The sequence below is a fragment of the Ictalurus furcatus genome, chromosome 2 (assembly GCF_023375685.1).
Source record: "Ictalurus furcatus strain D&B chromosome 2, Billie_1.0, whole genome shotgun sequence".
NCBI classification, from domain to species: Eukaryota; Metazoa; Chordata; class Actinopteri; order Siluriformes; family Ictaluridae; genus Ictalurus; species Ictalurus furcatus.
Window position 1 is genome coordinate 33,084,614 of NC_071256.1, and position 21,721 is coordinate 33,106,334.

The 21,721-nt window shown below is 41.6% G+C and overlaps 1 protein-coding gene across 1 annotated transcript; it reads left to right on the top strand.

Annotated features, from left to right (window-relative positions):
• The first annotated feature begins 130 nt into the window (after positions 1-130).
• dhx58 (DEXH (Asp-Glu-X-His) box polypeptide 58) lies at positions 131-12,567 on the top strand. The gene is made up of 12 exons (XM_053615396.1): positions 131-785; positions 3,447-3,620; positions 4,727-4,931; positions 5,125-5,315; positions 5,532-5,645; positions 5,805-5,937; positions 6,817-7,002; positions 7,789-8,036; positions 8,377-8,688; positions 8,799-8,989; positions 10,410-10,503; positions 10,596-12,567. Exons 2-12 carry the CDS (start codon positions 3,447-3,449, stop codon positions 10,779-10,781), a joined length of 2,034 nt encoding a protein of 677 aa, XP_053471371.1. The 5' UTR covers positions 131-785; the 3' UTR covers positions 10,782-12,567.
• Positions 12,568-21,721: the final 9,154 nt, after the last annotated feature.

The window sequence follows — 21,721 nt, forward strand, 5'->3', positions numbered from 1 at the left end:
CGGTTATTAAAACGTTTCCTATTGTTATAACTTTGCTGTAAATGTGTTGTGTCGTATTAAAATGCCAGGCGTATCAAGTACAAGGCTAAACATGTTACTTTGGTACATCCTATTAGTTTTTTTTAATCATGTGTTTTGTTTTCATTTCGTTTCAGCTGCTTGACACAGTTCGTGGAATCCCTTCAGTTTCCGTTTCCTTACTGTCACTTGACTGCATGAAGGGCTCCTCAAGGGCATCTCCGACATCCTGTTGGGCCTTTATGTAGTAGTGTTGTTTTTGTTTTTTGTTTTTTTTAATCATCCCTGTGTGAAACATTTCTGGGCTCTGCTTCATTTCATCTTCTTTCTTTAGTGATCTGTGTTTGTGTGTAGACGTTTTTCTGAAAGATTGAAGAATCTAGAAGAAAACCAAGCACTGCTCTTCTTCTAGTGTAGCAGGTTGCATTTACTCACAGCTTTTCTTCTTACTCCTGAATGGTAAGCAAACACAGTAAAAGTACGTTATAGTAAAAAAAAAAAAACAGTATATTGCTGTCATACTGTTGCTGCCACTACACACACACACACACACACACACACAAACTGCATGTCATTGTTATTTGTCTCACTGACTGCTGTACATCATCTACCCCCCTAATCTGGGCCCTTCCTTTACACTCCCTCTCTTATCAGTTTCGTTTCTTCCATAGACTGACAGGCTGACCTAGTGGTTCATTTAAAGAGCTGAACAGATGATTCCTCTTCACAACACAACACGGTTCGTCCACTGATAGCTCTGCAAAAAGGTAAGGGTTAATCGTCTGTAATGATCTGTTTATAAGGCAGCGAGAGAGAGAGACAGAAAGCCTTTGGACGTAAGCTAGCTGTGCTACAATACATGTTCCTTTATCTATAAAGCGACTACGGGTGATGTTTAATAAAAAGAGTAATTATTTTGTAATATGAATGCTAAGTTGAGTCCATCTGTGAATTTAAAAAAACAAAAAAAAACAAAGGAGGAGCGATCATGTTTGAATACATTTTAATAAGTTGTAGAAGCAAATTAAATGATATTCAAAAACATCTAAATGGGCAACCTTTGGAAGTCTATAATTTGCAAGATTGTCATGTAATTTATGGCCCTAAACTTGAATTGTATATGTAGACATCCGTACATGTGTGTGTGTGTGTATATATATATATATATATATATATATATATATATATATATATATATATATATATATATATATATATATATATATATACACACACACACACACAGTGAGGGAAAAAAGTATTTGATCCCCTGCTGATTTTGTATGTTCACCCACTGACAAAGAAATGATCAGTCTATAACTTTAATGGTAGATTTATTTGAACAGTGAGAGACAGAATAACAACAAAAAAATCCAGAAAAACGCACGTCAAAAATGTTATAAATTGATTTGCATTTTAATGAGGGAAATAAGTATTTGACCCCTCTGCAAAACATGACTTAGTACTTGGTTTAAAAACCCTTGTTGGCAATCACAGAGGTCAGACGTTTCTTGTAGTTGGCCACCAGGTTTGCACACATCTCAGGAGGGATTTTGTCCCACTCCTCTTTGCAGATCTTCTCCAAATCGAGGTCTTGCAGGTTTCGAGGCTGACGTTTGGCAACTCGAACCTTCAGCTCTCTCCACAGATTTTCTATGGGATTAAGGTCTGGAGACTGCCTAGGTCACTCCAGGACCTTAATGTGCTTCTTCTTGAGCCACTCCTTTGTTGCCTTGGCCATGTGTTTTGGGTCATTGTCATGCTGGAATATCCATCCACGACCCATTTTCAATGCCCTGTCTGAGGGAAGGAGGTTTTCACCCAAGATTTGACGGTACATGGCCCCGTCCATCGTCCCTTTGATGCGGTGAAGTTGTCTTGTCCCCTTAGCAGAAAAAAAACCCCAAAGCATAATGTTTCCACCTCCATGTTTGACGGTGGGGATGGTGTTCCAGGGGTCATAGGCAGCATTCCTCCTCCTCCAAACACGGCGAGTTGAGTTGATGCCAAAGAGCTCCATTTTGGTCTCATCTGACCACAACACTTTCACCCAGTTGTCCTCAGAATCATTCAGATGTTCACTGGCAAACTTCAGATGGGCATGTATATGTGTTTTCTTGAGCAGCGGACCTTGCGCGCGGTGCAGGATTTCAGTCCTTCACGGCGTAGTGTGTTACCAATTGTTTTCTTGGTGACTATGGTCCCAGCTGCCTTGAGATCATTGACAAGATCCTCCCGTGTAGTTCTGGGCTGATTCCTCACTGTTCTCATGATCAATGCAACTCCACGAGGTGAGATCTTGCATGGAGCCCCAGGCCGAGGGAGATTGACAGTTCTTTTGTGCTTCTTCCATTTGCGAATAATCGCACCAACTGTTGTCCCCTTCTCACCAAGCTGCTTGGCAATGGTCTTGTAGCCCATTCCAGACTTGTGTAGGTCTACAGTCTTGTCCCTGACATCCTTGGAGAGCTCTTTGGTCTTGGCCATGGTGGAGAGTTTGGAATATGACTGATTGATTGCTTCTGTGGACAGGTGTCTTTTATACAGGTAACAAACTGATATTAGGAGCACTCCCTTTAAGAGTGTGCTCCTAATCTCAGCTCGTTACCTGTATAAAAGACACCTGGGAGCCAGAAATCTTTCTGATTGAGAGGGGGTCAAATACTTTTTTCCCTCATTAAAATGCAAATTAATTTATAAAATTTTTGACATGCGTTTTTCTGGATTTTTTTTGTTGTTATTCTGTCTCTCACTGTTCAAATACAACTACCATTAAAATTATAGACTGATCATTTTTTTGTCAGTGGGCAAACGTACAAAATCAGCAGGGGATCAAATACTTTTTTCCCTCACTGTGTATATAGTCTCTCAGCAAAAAAAGAAACTTCCTCTCACATTCAACTGCTTTTATTTCCTGCAAATTTCATACCATTTGTAAATATTTGTATTAACATAAAAAGATCCAACAACTGAGACATAAACTGAACAAGTTTCAGAGAGATTTGACGAACAGAAATGGAATAATGGGTCCCTGAACAAAGGGGGGGGTCAGTATCAAAAGTAACAGTCAGTATCTGGTGGCCCCCAGCTGGTTTATGTACTACAGTGCATCTCATCCTCATGGACTGCACCAGATTTGTCTGTTCTTGCTGAGAGATGTTACCCCACTCTTCCACCAAGGCAAGTTCTCAATCACGTCCGACAGGGACACTATACTTTAAAAACAGCACCGTCTTTTGGATGAGACGTTAAACCGAGGTCCTGACTCTCTGTGGTCATTAAAAATCCCATGACACTTCTCATAAAGAGTAGAGGAGCAGTAGCAGCTTGACAGCGCTGGAGTTTGACCTCACGACCATCCGTACCAAAGTCCAACGTCTAAACCACTGAGCTACCACTGATCTCCCATTGCCTTTGTGTGTGTGTAGATGGCGATATCACTGAGGCCATACCAGCAGGAGGTGGTTCAGGTGGCTCTGCGTGGGGAGAACAGCATCATCTGGCTGCCCACAGGTGGAGGAAAGACTCGCGCTGCTGTCTACGTGGCCAAGAGGCACCTAGAGACTCACCCCAATGGCAAAGTGGCCGTTCTCGTCAACAAGGTACGAAGTGCTCAGGTCCAGACACCAAGCATCAACCAGCAGTCTTCACAGCTCTAATATTACAATATATAATCCTCATATTACAACTCCAAATATAACTGAAATAACAACTGAAAATATACACTCATTTCAAATCTGATGACTGCAACACACTCCAAAAAACTTGGAGTAGTCGACTGTTTACCACTGTGTGACATCACCCTTTCTTTTAATAACACTTATTAAGCGTTTGGGCGCTGAGCGAAGACACCAGTTGGTTAAGTGTAGCAAGTGGAATTTCCCTCCATTCATCCATTATGCATTTCTTCACCTGCACAACTGTACGGGGCCTTCGTTGCCTTATTCCTAGTCTAAACTATGCAGTTGATTTACGTTCGACATCAGATACCTTGTCTTTATACGTTTTTTGTTTAAATACAAGTCGAAGTACGTTTACAAATCACTCCTCGTTTTTATTTGCATTTTCCATACTGTCCCAACTTTTTCGGAAACGGGGTTGCACATTTCAGGAACAACCACTACTGGTTTCATTTATAGTGTGTCATATAAGTAGTGATATTTTCAATTGCCTTTATTACATTATTATGTCAAGGTAATAATGATTCAGTTTACGTGTCAAGACGGCTTTGCGTAATATAAAACGCAGAAAACAAGAAAAGTAATCAAATTCAAATTCCCTTATCACGGCACATTAGTGGTGAGCACATTTGCCCCGCACCTCCGAGGTTGGGGGTTCGATTCCCGCCTCCGCCCTGTGCTTGCAAAGATCGCATGTTCTCCTCGTGCGATGGAGGTTTCTTTCAGGTACTGCGGTTTCCTCCCCCAGTCCAAAGACATGCGTTATAGGCTGATTTGGCATTTCCAAATTGCCCGTAGTGAGTGAATATCTACTGTGTAGGAAAAGTGGTACAGAAGATGGATGGATAGTTCCCTTATAGCCTTTGCCAGCAACCATGTACTGTTTTAGTATTTTATCTACACTTGAGCAATATTGTATCACTTTCTCATTTGTAAGACGCTTCGGATAAAAGCGTCTGCTAAATGAATAAATGTAAAGATGTAATGTAGAACAATGTGTGCGTTTTGTTCGTTTTTGTTTTTTTTAGGTGCACCTGGTGGATCAGCACTTTCAGAAAGAGTTCCGGCCGCACCTGGGTAGCTCGGTGAAGATGGTGCCAATCAGCGGGGACAGTAACGAGAAGGACTTTTTCGGCTGTGTGGTCAGGGACTCGAGCTTGGTCATCTGCACAGCTCAGATCTTGGAGAACGCCTTAATAAACACAGAGGAGAGCAAGCATGTGGAGCTCACAGGTAACCCATGTGACCTTGACGTATAGAACTATCCAGGAAGAAAAGAAAAAGAGAAGGGAACCCAATGGAAAATTCCAAGACAAAAAGAGATTTGTAATGTTAAGTAAATACATATCGAGTGTTGAAACCATTGCATGTAAAGCTTGCTGTAGGCTAAATTTTTGTGTTCGTGTTGTTCTCATATTTCCCTCAGACTTCACGCTGCTGATCATCGACGAGTGCCATCACACTCATAAAGAAGGGGTGTATAATAAAATCATGGCACGTTATGTGAGAAAGAAGATTGAAAGGGTGAAGGGTCTGCCTCAGATCCTGGGCCTTACAGCCTCACCGGGTACCGGAGGAGCCAAATCACTGGAGGGTGCCATCGCACATGTACTGGAGGTACTGCAGGGTGTAGGAGTGACCTGAGCAGTGTATTTTGTTGTGAATGTTACTGTTGGGAGAACACTGATGGGGGAGTTGAGCATTATATGTATAGAAGGCTATTTTCCAGACTTTAGCTGCTCATCAAAGCAGATAATATGATGGAGAAAAATGGGAATTTTTTTTTTTTTAGGTAGAACATTAAAATACTGTAACTGTTTCTGTGTCAAACAGATCTGTGCAAACCTGGACTCTGTTATCGTGTCGACTAAAAATTATGAGGCCGAGCTTAAAGAAGCCGTCCCCAGACCCATGAAGAACTATGACATTGTGGATGAGCGGTACTGGGTATGCTTGTGTTCCTCCTGAAACCCTTATTGTACCTAGAGTGCTAAAATAAAGTTGCGTTATTTTATTGCATTGCATGAGTTTAGTTCAACATATCATTGTGTGTGTGTGTGTATGTGTGTGTGTGTGTGTCTGTGGATATGTCTCTTGTTTTTATAGGACCCGTTCGGTGATCATCTGAAGATGATGATGAAGCTGATTCACGAGTTCATGATGTTAGACAGAAAGTTCACTCTGCGGGAGATGGGCACTCAGGAGTATGAAGCTGATGTGGTGGAGCTGGAAAAGAAAGGTTAGAGGATATTTCCATGGCAACCATGGAGATTTGGTTGTTGGGGAGTAGTACTGCACATTTAAAGCAATCAGTCAGCCAGAAATGAAGTGTACACCATACGTGCAAGATTTGTTTAGTGCCTGATGTTGGCAACATTAGACCTGCAGCACTTTTAAAGAAAAAAAAAAACAGAATTGAAGCCTACAGTTCGCCTCCGTCTTCATGGACAACAAAAGAACAGTGTTAGCTGAATCTAGATTCCTGAATTACTGGGTGCGTTGTTTTGGCATCACTTCACACAAACATCAGATTCGGTTAGGGGGTGTGGCCTAAAGTTTAAAGACATACATTTGTACATTAGAAGTATTTCAGATGATAACATGGTTCCAGTTTGAATTGTGTATTTTTCATAGAGACATGATGATGATGATGAAGGCATGTAGTTTGTACAGTGCAAAGCTTCCCTTACTTGTTAACAACATTAGCCAGATGTGTAAATGTTTATACACCAAAACATGGACTGGTGGAAATCTATTGCACAAAAGGTCCACTCCACTCTACTGTGGTAAATGGTCTGCACTTATATAGCGCTTTTATCCAAAGCGCTTTACACTGTGTCTCATTCACCCATTCACACACACTCACACAACAATGGTAGCAGAGCTGCCATGCAAGGCGCTAACTTGCCATCGGGAGCAACTTGGGGTTCAGTGTCTTGCCCAAGGACACTTCAGTATGTGGAGTCACGTGGGCCGGGAATCAAACCTCTAACCCTACGATTAGTGGACAACCCGCTCTACCACCTGATCTACAGACGCCCACTTGAATTAGGAGTAGACTCCACATTAATAAGAAAGCATTTGCTCGAAAGTGTGTGTGTGTGTGTGTGGTTTTCAGGAGTACAGGAGCAGAACAGGTTGTTGGCACGGTGTGCTCTCCACCTGCGGAAATTTAACGACGCTCTGCTCATTAACGACACTGTGCGCATGGTGGACGCTCTGAGGCTTCTGGAGGAGTTCTACACCACAGAGACAAGAAATGTGCTGGACATCACTGATGAGTTCCTCACAGGTCTCTTTAATGGTAAAGGTTCAGTCCAGCTCCACGTTTCTTTAGACAAGATATCAACAGCAGAGCCACATATATATATATATATATATATATATATATATATATATATATATATATATATATATATATATATATATATAGATATATATAGATATATATATATAAAATGTGTGTATAGTGTATATCTCACACACACACCCTCTACTGGTCAAAAGTTTAGACAGACTCATTCTTTATTTTTATTATTTTTTCCCTACATTTTAGAATAATAATAAAGTTATCAAAACTCTGGAGTAACACAAATGGAACTATGGGAATAATGTTATGATAAAAAAAATCCAAAATAATTTAATATTTTATCTTCAAAGTAGACGCCCTTTTAACCTAGAATTTCCGAAAATGTATTCTTGGTGTTTTCTGGACTGATTTCTTGAAGAATTTCCCTGAGATGTTTTTTAAACAGTATTAAAGGAGTATTAAATGTTCGTTTTCTAACGAAAGACATGAATATGTCAGCACAATTATATTTTTGTCTACAACACCGATCTCAAACATTTAATCACACACCTTCAGATCAAAAGGTTTTTAAGATCATGAGAAACAGTTCAGTCGAATGTCCACAAACTTTTGACCAGTAGTGTGTGTCCATGAGCAACATCTGTCATGGAGTTGATTACACTGTAAAGCAACACGAAGGGTCATGTTTAAATTGGTTTAAATTGGTTATAATTATGGAACGGATAAATTTTAGCTCCACTCTCAGTGCTGATAATCATGATGATGATCTTGTTTACTTAGAGAACAAAGTCGAGCTGTTGCAGCTTGCTTCCGAAGCATCAAACGAGAATCCCAAACTGAAACGGCTGCAGCGCACCCTGGTGGACCAATTCAAAGACGAGAACTCTCGCGGTATCATTTTTGCCAAAACCCGTGAGATTACACGCTGCCTGTACGACTGGGTGCGTACAAACCCAGAGCTGCGCCGCGCTAACATCCGCGCTGCTAATCTGGTCGGAGCAGGAACTGGAGCCACCCACATGACACAGGTGGGACCCCAGTGGAGGACGTGTTTGGTGCCCAGTTAAAGCTTGTCTAGCCTTGTAGTTTCAAACGGAATTAAAGATAAATCCTTTTAAGATTTCATCCACCCTGGCTTTGGCAGTATATAGACGTGTTTCCACCAGAGCAACTTCCTTCCTTCTCCACAGAAAATGTTTTTTCTATGAGCCAGGAGTTATTTGCATGGGGGCTTGCCAAACGTTGCCAAACGACAAGCCGTTTAATCCTAACATTTAATAAAATCTGCATTTGATTAACAAGTGATTTTGTTAAAAGGTTCATGAACATCACTGAATATGACACCACGTGTCTGCCTTTAATTTATAGAGGGAGCAAAAAGACACCATTAAAACGTTCCGAGAAGGAGCACTCAACCTCCTCATCTCTACCAGCGTGGCCGAGGAAGGCCTCGACATCCCAGAATGCAACGTGGTGATCCGCTACGGTCTCCTGACTAATGAGATTGCACAGCAACAGGCCAGCGGGCGGGCCAGAGCCAAGAACAGCGTCTATTCAGTGGTGGCAAAAGCAGGTGGGCGGGAGATGCGCAAGGAGAAGACCAACGAATATCTGGAGGAGTTAACTAGTAAGGCGATCGCTCACGTGCAGAGCATGGAGCCCAGGAGGTTTCGCCAGAAGGTCTTGCACCAAGTTGTTTTTTTTGTTGTTTTTTTCCAAATGTAATCGGATCATTCGGCTCGTGTAGGTGAACTGAACTGGTTCCGGTTTCCTGTGTTTTGTGTGCGCAGATCTTCGAGCTGCAACATGAGGCTGTGACGGCGCGCCTCCTGATGGCCAATCAGAGGGAGAGGAGGAGGCTCCGGTATGACGCGGCCGAGGTGGAGTTCAACTGCCGGGGCTGCTTCACAGCCGTCGCCCGTGGAGACGACATGAGACTTGTGAACGACACGCAACACATCAACATCAACCCTGATTTTGAGTGAGTTTTGTTTCATATCAGCCTAGCGGAGGGAATAGGAATTAACCGTGACGTGAGCACGACTACAGTAGAATTAAATACATGTTGAATTTTTCTTGATTGCCATGGTTTCCGTGGTAACACCTGGCGACTGTGAATATAGAGGTACACACTACATAACTAGCTATAAAATGTTTGCAAACCCACCGGTATGACCACAAATCAGATGAATTCCTCCTAAAAAAAATTCTTCAAGGCAAGCCATAAGCACGGATCAACCAGATCCAACATCACTCTGAAACCCAGAAGCTATGCATTTTCTGTTCTGGCGTCCAGGTGGTGGAATAAACGCTCAGTCAAACGAAGACTGTTACACAGACTACGTTTACATGGACAGCAGTACTCTAATTATTGACCTTATTCTGAATAAGACAGTATTGTGATTAAGGTGTTTACATGAGTCGCTTTTAGAATATTCCTTTCAGGTTCCCGTGTTACATGTTATAGAACATAGATCGATTAACGCCACACGTCATTACGTCACCGCGCCACGCCGTCCGACGTCCCTCCAGAATTTCACGTATCGACATACAGTTGGTCTTCGTTATGGAACCGTATACAGTTTTGGGTGTTTCATTTTTAATTTTACGAAAGCTTCAAGTGCAGTTAATTATTTATCATGCTGTACGTGCTAATAGACGACTGCTTGAAGCCGTGGGCTGCGTCCCAAACCGCATACTTATCCACTATATAGTAGCTGAAATACATGTATCTCGCCTACTATATAGCAGGTAAGTACGCGGTTTGGGACGCAGCCGTGCTCTCGTTTGCTGTAAAACGGTTGAGCGCTGCCGTGTGTGATCGTGTCCTGTCTCACAATGCGGTGAAAACTCTCACACGACGTTAATAGTGTGATTAAGGTGTGTACATGTCTGTAATACACTTCGATAATGCGACTAAAACAGGAATACTCCACACGTCTTAATTCCATTTGTGTTTACTTCGAGTATGACTTTAGTCAGATTAATATCATCAATAATCACTGTTTACATGCTAGTTTCTTAATCAGAGTATCGTCTTAATCGGGTTCATATCGGATTATTGTTGTCCATGTAAACGTACTGATTGTTTGCTGTACTAACCCTTCTCGAACACAGTTTTTTAGCTTTGCTGGAGCTATAGGACTTGCTTTCACTCTTGTTTGCCATTTTGCTTTCTTTTTTGTATATTTATTTTTACTTAGGATGAGAGTTGCGAGGCTCAAAAACTTTTTTACAATTTATTTTTCATTTGTAAACACATTTTGCAGTCCTACAAGGCATTGTCTGATTTATGTACAGTTGTATGTGTTGATTAAATTCTGAGACTCCTATGTGTTGTACCTCCTGTACTGTTTGTATATTATGAGACTTGTTTAAAACTAACGGTGTGTGTTTTACAGGAGGTTCTATAAGGTTGGAGGGCAAGTTTATCTGGAACGGACATTTGAAGATTGGGAGCCAGGTCGTACCATTAGCTGCGTTGCATGTGGACAGGTAACGTGTGTGTTTTAAAGTGTGCGACACACTCCCAAGCTCATAATGGAGAAATAGATCAGTTAATAGATGTTTCTTTCTGTTTTGTGCAGAACTGGGGGATGGAGGTGAAGTTAAAGAATTTGGTGTTGCCATGTCTAAATATAAAGGGCTTTTCGATGAAGACTCGTCAAAGTAGCCGCACAGCCAAACAGTGGAAGGACATTGAGTTCCTGGTAGAGGAGTTTGACTTTGTTCAGTACGTGAAAAACCGCTACCCTGACCTCGAACAGGACTGAGCGTCTCTGTTCGTCCAGCCGTCATAGGAACTATGAGGAAGTCCTGAACACACTCCACCTCAATTTGTCTTCATTTTGGCCACCAGGTGTCGCTGTAGCGCAACATTTCGTTCTCATTTTTCACATTCGCAGTACGTGTTTGCGTCTCAAACCACATCCTCCTGCACCAAGTAGTTCGCATATTATAACCGTCAAGATATTTAGTGTAGTAGCAAGCGCTTCGTGACGCAGCTAGAGTCTCTGGGGAGTGAATATGCTAATGCGCTTGAAGCTTGATTGCCTGATTAATTCTAATTCATGCTGATAAATGTGCATTCAAACGCTTGACACCTTGAACAGCTCATGGTTTTTGCGACTTTCACGAAGACTCGCACTGGCTAGTCCAGAATGACCTTTGACCCTTGCACTTTTGAAAGAGGCTGCTATGGACCTCTTTGTGAACTTTGTCTATTTTCTATTTATATATGAAATGATTTGGAGTTGGGACGAGCATGCCACTGACGAGCCGTGTAGACAATCCAAACAGGGTATCATATATAGTCCGCCTGACACAGCTTCCACTCAGTCCCTGGGTGTCACACCAGGAGACGGGGGAGCTGGGGTTCACGAGGACTCTCCCATAGCTTGGAAACAATACACACAATAACCCAACAACAATATCAATATAACACTCCTAGGTAAACCACATATTTGCGAGCTCACGTAAAGTACTACTACTTATCAACACTTATTTAGGCATTATTTAGGCAGGCATGACGTTACAGAGGACCATAGACCAGAGTGCAGATTATCGACAGACAGATAATCACTCAATTATACCACAACGGTTCGGGATGCACCAGGGAAGAAAGAAAAACACTTACCCTGATCTGGAGTATCCCACTTCTGACACCAGATTGTTAGAGAAACAGGAATCTCAGGTTATGTCTTTCAGCCGTCCTCCGTCAGCCTTTAATTCTCTTAACCCTTAGTTCTGTACTATGAGTGAAGTGTGGTTGACCGCAGAGCCTTCAGGCCTGGAGAGTCTGAACGAACACACACTGACATATGCTGTTCACAGAGACATCCGAGTTTATTTGTGCAGAACAGGAGTATTTATACACATAGATAAGCAGCAGTGCGTGGGCGGTTTCTACTTGTCCAGGGCGCTAGACGGGTTCAGACAGTTGCACCAAGCACACAGACATACCAAAAATGAGTCTCTCAAGGTATAGAAAATACGTGTCAGCTATAATTAAGGATGGCAGTTGATCAGCTTATAAGAAGAGGTAATTAAGTGAATACATTCATCATAGGTATTGACAGCACAGAGACACACCTGTTTACAGTAATTCCCCTAGGCTGTCTTAATTGCAGTTCATAATATAAGGGAGTACATGACACAAGAAAATCTCCTTCAATGTGCTTTCACCAAGAATTTGGTGTTGCCATGTCTGAATATAAAGGGCTTTGCGATGAAGACTCGTCAAAGTAGCCACACAGCCATACAGTGGAAGGACCTTGAGTTCCTGATAGAGGAGTTTGACTTTGTTCAGTACGTGAAAAACCGCTACCCTGACCTCGAACAGGACTGAGCGTCTCTATATTCGTCCAGCCGTCCTAGGACAGTGTCCCACTGTAAGTCCTGAACACACACCACCTTGCTTTGACCCTTGCATTTTTGAAAGAGGCTGCTATGGACCTCTTTGGGAACTTTGTCTATTTTCTATTTATATACGCAAACTTTTACGGTAACCAGTGTGTGTATCAGAATAAAGCATTCCTGATAACGATTGTTAGTGGGGGTTTTTTCTTACTGCATCCTTCTGAAGACCTTAAATTGGTCTTACCTTTGAAGTGGTGTTAGAAAAGAAGTCACGTTTATATATTATTTTTATATATATATATATATATATATATATATATATATATATATATATATATATATATATATATATGTATGTATATATATGTATGTATATATGTATGTATATATGTATGTATGTGTGTATATGTGTATATATATGTGTATATATATATATATATATGTATATGTGTGTGTGTGTGTGTGTGTGTATATATATATATATATATATATGTGTGTATATATGTGTGTATATGTATATGTATATATGTATATGGTGAAATATTTAACGCAGGTTCCTGAGTGGGGATAACGGAAGAACAACTTAAGGAGCAACTCAAAGCCATTAAATGCATTTCTTATGGCTCCTTAACTCCAAATGTCAGGAGCACTGCAGTGACACCTGAATCACCAAGCAAGTTACTGAAGTGCAGTCTGAGTGGGTGGGTAAAGGCAACACACACACACACACACACACACACTTACAAAACATCTGACTCACAGTGCCGCAGTCCACCGTTCATCCTGTGTGTTTTGAGCCACACTCAGGGCAGATGTAACTGGTCGTAGTCTGCGTTGTGTGTTTAATTTAATCCAGAAAAAAAATGTAGGCGGACGGCAACTCTCTCTCCCATTCAACCATAACGCAAAAGGACACATGTTGACACATGTTGAAACATGGGGCAGTGGTGGCTCAGTGTTTAAAGGCTCTGGGTTACTGATCAGAAGGTCAGGAGTTCAAGCCCCATCACTGCCAGGCTACCACTGTTGGGTCCTTAACCCTCAAATGCTCAGTTGTATAAATGAGATAAATGTAAGTCACTCTGGATAAGGGTGTCTGCCAAATGGCGTAAATGTAATGTAAATGAAACAAAATACACTTTAAAAAAAAATTGTACACAGGTCATAAACATATGGTCCACACACAAAACAGTCAGTGAAGACGGTCGGCGTCGAAAGCTACCCAATGAAAGGATAAAAATGGTTTGAAATTGGCCAAACTTCAACACATTCTATAGACATTATTAAGGTGCCCATTACACCTCAAACACTTAGACCAAGTACTCAAATAAGGCAAGTTTTCAGTAGAAAAAAACAAATGAACAAGGCAAGTTTCAAAAACCATATGTACCTATAGACAAACTGAATTCAGACATGAATAACTGAAGACCCAGAATCCAAACCTAACAGGGTCTCAAGTTGAACCATAGATTCAATAAGTCTGCATACTGGTTTGATGATTCAAACCCAAACCTGCTAGTGAAATGATCACCTGTATCTAAATCAGCTACAGGATCTTGCCTACAGGGTACACTGGCAGAGACAGGATTTTGGGATGAATGGCTAGCACCAGCCACAGTATTATCATCAGTCATTTATTATATACTGTTCAGATAAAGGATACGATGCTCCAAGGCCACTGAAGCGTCCTGGTGTGCTTATCATCTTCTTTTTGTTTTAATGGCGGTTGGCAAACCACTAAAGGTGCATTACCGCCACCTACTGGACTGGAGTGTGGGCAGTAGATTGGCAGGGAAAAAAAATATAAAAATAAAATAAAATAATTAAAATTAAATAAAAAAACTAATAATAAAAAATGCCAAAACAATAATACATAAATAAATAGATAAATAACTATATACTAGATATTCCTACTAGAGTACTAAAGTCTCTCACTTATCCCAGTATTTTTATTAGGGGGTGGTGCATAATTACACAAATCAATGACATCATGACAATTAAAAGGAAAAATACTCAGACAAACAGACAGCCACGTCAGGTACACATCCTTTTTGTGTAATTCTACACGTTAAATTCATGGTATGTTTTCCATACCCGTTACACGGACATGTTGGAAAAGTAACAGACTTGCCTTAAAGTCACAATACACTTTATGGAGTTTGGCAAGAGTCCCACAATGTTGACGTTTCACGTGCCACACACGCCAGGGGCCAGAGCTGCTTTCCACGGCAGAAAGATGTACACGGAACCAGGAAAGTGTTTTCCTAAAAACGCATCTCTAAATGTCGGTAAGGTTTTCTAAATTCATCGCAGCACAATGAGTGTAAAAGGATAAACATTGAAAATTCCGAGCAACCTTGAGACGTTGATCCATTTTGTGGCAGTTATTACACACTAAAACACGGCTCTTCTAAAGCATCGTTAAAATGATATGACTGTTACAGATAAAGAAACTCTTTTAAACGTTCAGACTTGGTGAAGACTTGGTTTTCGTAATAAACGGGAAGCTAAAAAAAAATAAAAATCATTCGTATTAATATTACCCGGCGAATGTTATTGCATCATACAACATAAAGTCTGTACAGGACTTTGCAGAGGGTTTTTTTTTTGTTGTCATTTTCACGACCAAAGATGCTTGATTTTGCTTCTGCTTTTCTCGAAACGTTTTGAATTGCGGAGTTTTTCGAGGGTTTTTTTTTTTTTTTTTTTTTTTTACAGAAAGCTACTTGAATTGGTACAGAATTGTTCTTTCTCAGTAATGTTTGTCGGTAAGTGAGACCTTTTTAGCTGTACTCGTGTTCAACGCACGTAAATCGAAGAGGCTTCCGCCGTCGTGATGACATCACGTGACGCGTCTTGGCCCGGATGTGAGGTAAATCTGTGGTAATTTCCTGTCAATATCGCCGAGTTTGCGTTCATTTCTGTGATCGCAAAATCGTGCTCTCCTGGAGAGACTGAATATAACAGGCACTCATGTTCCAGTATGCAAATTCATCCCATCTGTCGGGAAAGAGAGTGGGCGTGTATTCGGGTTCCTCAAATTGAAATTTCTTGTTCAGGTTAGAAATGCAGTTGCTTCTGTATGTTTGTTTGTTTTTGTTTTTGTTTATTTTTTAAAACAAAACCCTGAACCCAAGAAGCAGCATCAGTATAGATAACATTTGCTTTCAGGTTTCCGTGACGGTTATGACCGACTCACTGCAGGTCACATACAGGCACGGTGTCGCGTTCCATTAGCGAGTTAGTATAAAATACATCATAAATACGTTATCTAACATTCTCGTTTACTTCTGCGATATCTTTCCTTTTTGTCCTCCGACGTGTGCTAACGATATTACGCCCGCAGTGTAAGGGTTAATAATGACAATGGGTGGGGAACTTTTCTGTGAAGACGTTCGCTAAGGTTTATTTAGCATTATTGAAGGAGTCTCCATTTTCAGGGTTGTGTAACGGTCAGTAAGTTTCTCACCACAGGACGGAGGAGTCTTCAGGACGGAGACGTTTCTTGGTAACATGACGAGCTGCGTTCTTGTCTCATCGACGTCACAAGACGGGAAAAAAGAGAGCCTGGTGAATCTGCTCGGATGGAAGTGATAACAGGAAGTAGCTGGTTTCAACATGAAACGTAACCATATTCTGGGGAATATATATATATATATATATAATTTCTTTATTTTAAAAAGCCATTGTAGGCAAATCACTGTGGTATAAGTGGAATAAAGCACTTCAGGATGTACTGTTATTGAGAAATTATCAACTTCAGGGGTAACACTAAGTCCACTTCCTGTGTCTGCATCACACCTACCCCGTCGTTGATTATTTTTCCAAAACCGCACACTCCATCGTGTTTTATTCCTTACTTAAATGACCACCATCATCACCCTTCACGTTTGTTTGCTTTATGAGGTACGATGACGGCTGTCTACGAGTCAACATCCCAGAATGACATCACCCTGAACTGCATGTGTGATAATGTGACACGAACAAATCAACACAAAAGCGTGACACCGATTCGCTTCGGATTTCGGTCTGGCTTTCGAGTCGATTCGACTCGTGCACGCATATGGACGTTTTTGGTTTTGTTCTCATTTGTAATCTCTGTGTTGTGTGCTCTGTTTTTATCCACTCAGACTGTACTAATGACATGTTTGGGCTCCGTGTATAGGCAACAGGAAGAGACGGACAGACGGAGCGAGGAGAGGGTGAGAGCGAGAGCGAGCGGGCGAGAGACTGAGGGAAGCCTGTACACTGGCACTCTCGCTCAGTCGTTCTTGTTTATTCCCTCCATCATACTCATCTTCTGTCTTTCCTCAGCTAGCCCATACATCAATTACCCACCCCCAACACACACACACACACTTTCTCCTTTGTCAGCCTGTCACTCGGACTGTGTTTTTTTTTTTTAAAAAAAAGCACCCTGTCAATCTTTCTTCCTTTTCTTTCTCCATTCAGAAGGTAATCACCTGCTATTTTCTGCTCCAGAAAGCATATTAATAATCGGACAGGCTGAAGGAGAGCACGTGTACGTGGGCCACTTTGTCCGGATAGCCAAGAACAGTAAGCAAAAAGCAAGGTAATTTGCCTGAATGGAGTAATTTGCACAGTGCAATTGGTGAGCTGGCCTTTTCACAACTAACAGCTGTGTGCGTGTGCGTGTGTGTGTGTGTGTGTGTGTGTGTGTGTGTGTGTGTGCGTGCTTGTGCATCTTTTTGAACACTGGAGAGAGAGAAAGGGATTAAGGAAGAGATATCCGATAGCCATTAGAGGCGATATATTTTGCTCAGATTCTTTTATCCAAAGGAAAGCAATAAGAGAGGCGGGATGCAGTCCGAGAATATACCGTCCCGTCTGAAAGTATTGGAACGGCAAGGCCAATTCTTTTGTTGAAGACATTTGGGTTTGAGATCAAACGATGAAGGAGTTTTTTTTGCGATGCTTTTCCAGGCTTGTACAACAGCTTCTTTCAGTTGTTTGGGGTTTTTTTTTCTTCTCCCGTCAGTCTCCTCTTCAGGAAGTGAAACGCATGCTCAGTTGAGATAAGGTCTGGTGATTAACTTGGCCAGTCTTAAACCTTCCTCTGAAGTTCTTTGTTGTGTTGGCAGTGTGTTTTGGGTCTTTGTCTTGCTGTGCGATGAAGTTCCTCCCAATTAGTTTGGATGATTTTCTCTGTGCTTCTGTAGACTTCTGAATCATGAGGAGATCCTTTCTTTCTCCACACTCTGGCCTTTCTGTCGCTTCGGTAGAGATTAATCTCAGATCCAGAACTTTTGTGGCTCATCTCTGTAAATTTCTTTACGGATTCCAATCTGGCTTTCTGATTCTTTCTGCTGATGAGTGATTTTGCGTCTTGTTTATGGCCTCGATATATCTGCTCTCGAAGTCTTCTTCAAACAGTAAGTTGTGATACCTTCACCCCAGCCTTGTGGAGGTTGTTGGTGATGTCACTGTCTGTTGTTTTGGGGTTTTTCTTCACAGCTGTCACATTGTTTCTTTCATCAGGTGGTGTTGTTTTCCTTGGCTGACCTGTTCCATGTCTGGTTGTTGGTACACCAGTGGTTTCTTTCTTTTTCAGGAAGGCAGCTGTCTGGAGTGCCGAACATTTTCCCCCACTTCACCGGCTTCTTTCCACCCCACCCCCCCCCAAAAAAAGTGTGTGTAGGCGGATCTGCGTAATTGTGCCGCGTATGGATGTTATCGACGATGAGAAATTGCTGCTAGGCGTGAATGAGTTTGTGAATGTGTGTACAGTGTCCTGCGATAAACTGGCATCCCATCCAGGGTGTATCCTTCCTCACGCCCGGTGCTCCTGGGATTGACTGACCAGAATAAAGCATTCACTGAAGATGGATGAATAAAAAATGAATGTGAGTATGGTGACTCTGATTGTAGTAGTAAATCTGATTTGTACTTTATTCATCTATTATGAGGTTTAACTTCTAACACTTGTCACACCAAATTAGGACCCAATAATATCAAGAATTTCCTTCCTTTTTTATTTCCAATGAGGCTATTCACATGAAATTTTCAGCTGAACCAGCTGAACTCCGTCAGTAATTACACCCCCTATCTGTGTAAATTAATATCAGCTGGGTTAGGAAATTGATGGTATATAAAAAGGCTTTTTGTTACCAAGGTGCCACACAAGAAACATCTCATGATGGGTAAAAGCAGAGATTCTCCCAAGACCTTCACAACCTTATTGTCGTAAAACATATTGATGGAATCGGATACAGACGTATTTCAAAACCTCTGAATCCTCCAGTGAGCACCACTGGGGCCGTTATCCACAAGTGGAAGCAACATCACTCCGTCATCAACCGGCCACGCACAGGAGCTCCTCGCAAGATTTCTGACCAGGGAGTCAGAAGAACAGTCAGAAGAGTAGCCCACGAGCCCAGGACCACTCGGAAAGAGCTCCAGAAACACTTGGAGGCAGCAGGTGCCATCGTCACAGAGAAAACAATAGGCAATGCACTCCGCTGCTCACGGTCAACCCGCAAGACTCCATTACTAAAGAAAAGGCATGTTGAAGCTCGTTTAAAGTTTACTACAACTCATTTGGACAAGCCTATGAAATACTGGGAGAGTGTAGTCTGGTCAGACGAGAGCACAATTGAACTTTTTGGCTGTCATTCTACACATCATGTTTGGAGAATAAATGGCTCTGCACATCACCTTTAAAACACTACACCAACGGTGAAGTGTGGAGGTGGAAGCATCATGGTGTGGGGCTGTTTTTCATCACACGGTACTGGGAGACTTCATATAATTGAAGGAAGATGAATGGAGCCCTTTAATGAGAGATTCTTGAGAGGAATCTGCTGCCATCCACCAGGATGATGAAGATGAGACGTGGGAGGAGCTTCCAGCAGGACAACGATCCAAAACGTACAGCAAAGGAAACTCTCGATTGGTTTCAGAGAAGAAAAATCAAGGTGTTCGAATGGCCCAGTCAATCACCTGACTCGAATCCAACTGAACAAGATTTAAAGACAGTATGTTTAGAAGAATGCACCAAAATCACACCTGAATACTGCAGCCCACACATACATTCCCCCACTGTAAATTCATGACCTTCACTTCACAGAACCTTTGTCTGATCCAGCCACTGTCTTGCTGTAAATTATGAAAGCGATCACTGACATACTGGCTGCTTGCTTTCTTCTCTTGTTTTCTCAGAACCGATCGCCTCGTCCAAATACACGACGCACTCCTACATGCTCGCATGCTCACCGGAACAGGGAAATGAATCACGCGCACAACGTTTGCATGATTGTGCTGCTTTCCTTTCTCCGTCTTTTCTCTGAGATGTGAGGATGACCCAGTCCTCCTCCACTCCTTTCCTCTTCTCCAGCCGCTCGGCTTCTCTCTCCACTCAGTCACTCGCCCCCTCGCTCTTCCTTTTGTCTCCTGGAGAGCAACATGCGCTCCGTTCCATTCCTCTAATCTGTTATTAGAATAAGAATGAGCTGCTGGAAACATGGCGCTTTCAGACGAGCGTGAGGACGACACTCTGTCTCGTTCTTTTTATCTCTCTATTTCGTCCATTAAGCATCACTGCCTAGATGATGGAATGGGGTTGAACCTGTTGTACTTACAGCTTGAGTGTCTTGAGCATTCTGATTGGTTTTTTAACACACTGAGTCGTGGAATAAGAAAGCTGCATCTTAGATGAGGTGGTGGGCTGAATTTGAATTGCGCTTACAATTCTTTATTTGATGGACGCTTTTATTTAAGATAGATTAGTAGTGAGGCGGAATTCAGTCTAAGCACAGAGCATTTGGTCTGGTCTGCACTTATATAGCGCTTTTATCCAAAGGAGTCACGTGGGCCGGGAATCGAACCGCCGACCCTACGATTAGTGGACAACCCGCTCTACCACCTGAACCACAGCTGCCCCATTTAAAGAAGTGCTCTCGAGACCAGAGTTTGGGTAAGGTGCAGTCCAGGGTCCTAATCTGTGGTTCACTTGCAGTAGTGGTAGGTGTCAAATAACACAATTAACATAACTTTTACCTTTACCAAGCTTCATAATGGTGGAGACAGGCAACTTCAACTAAATTTCTTTACCAATGTCAAGCAGAACAAAAGAAATAATTAACAGAATATTTACTTTGTGTGTGTGTGTGTGTGTGTGTATATATATATTATATATGCGCAAGTGTATGTATGTATGTATATAAAGTAATAATCAGTAAATATTTACTTTGCTACTGAAATAAAAATCAATTAAGGGAATGTAGCTTTTTGTTGTTGTTGTTCTTGTTGCTGCTGTTTTATGGCATTCGTTTTCTCCCAATCCCCTTTTTTTTTCTTTCTTAAATGTTAAGCGCAATTTGTCATGTTGTTGACAAACCAGAAAGCACAAAGTCCTCGGTTTGAAAACTTAAAAGGGAATTGACTTAAAAAGAATAAGTTGTTACATAGAAACATCCGTAACCCAAAGAGCAGGGTGGTTGTGTTCTCACGGACTCCCTTCCATCCATGGAAGGTTTTGGCTAGAGGTTGACCGATTGATTGGTTTTGCCGATGAATTGGCACCCATGACTGATTGCTGGACATATCGGTTACTGGTAAAAATCCACACTCTACAGGCCGCTCTCGTACTGTATAATGACAGCGGAACCTTCTCAGCTGCTTCTGCAACGGACACAACCGGGAAAAACTATCACTGGCCAATTTTGTCGTGTTATTTGAAGTGTTTTTTGATTCATTTTGGATGTCTCTATTTTTATTTGTTATTAGGAGTGTTACTTTTTGGTTCGGTTTGGATGGATCTTTTTATTTACTTTACTATTTATTGATATTCAATATATATTAATATATATGTATTGTTACGTTTAAAAAAAATTCAATACATTTTCATGGTACAGTCAGTACTGTATTACAAAAATAAAAAGTTCAGCGGTATTTTACTTTGAGTGTTGATTAATCGGTTTTCGGCAGGTACTGCCCAGCTTAGTTATCGGTATCTGTAAAATCCACTATCGGTCGACCTTTAGTTTAAGGCATTGTTGGTATTCAGCCCTTTTTATTTATTTATTTAAGGTTGTAAGAAAATCTCTAGAGTGGACTCCAACATGATTCTGCTGTTGCAGAACCACAGGTGCGCTCAGTCTCAGAGGTGCAAACATTATTAATAAGAGAATCCTAGCAGGTAGAGAGGAAAATGCTACTGAAGCCATTTTTAAGACATTCATCAAAGACTTCTGGCTGCACTCACTTGTTTTCTATTGGCTCATAAATTCACAGATCATCTAGTTGGCACAAAGTGGGAGTGCTGTTTGGTCTGATTGTTCCTTTTGGCTTAAAAAAAAAAAAAGGCAGAGAACTGTTTCCAGCTGGCTCCACCATC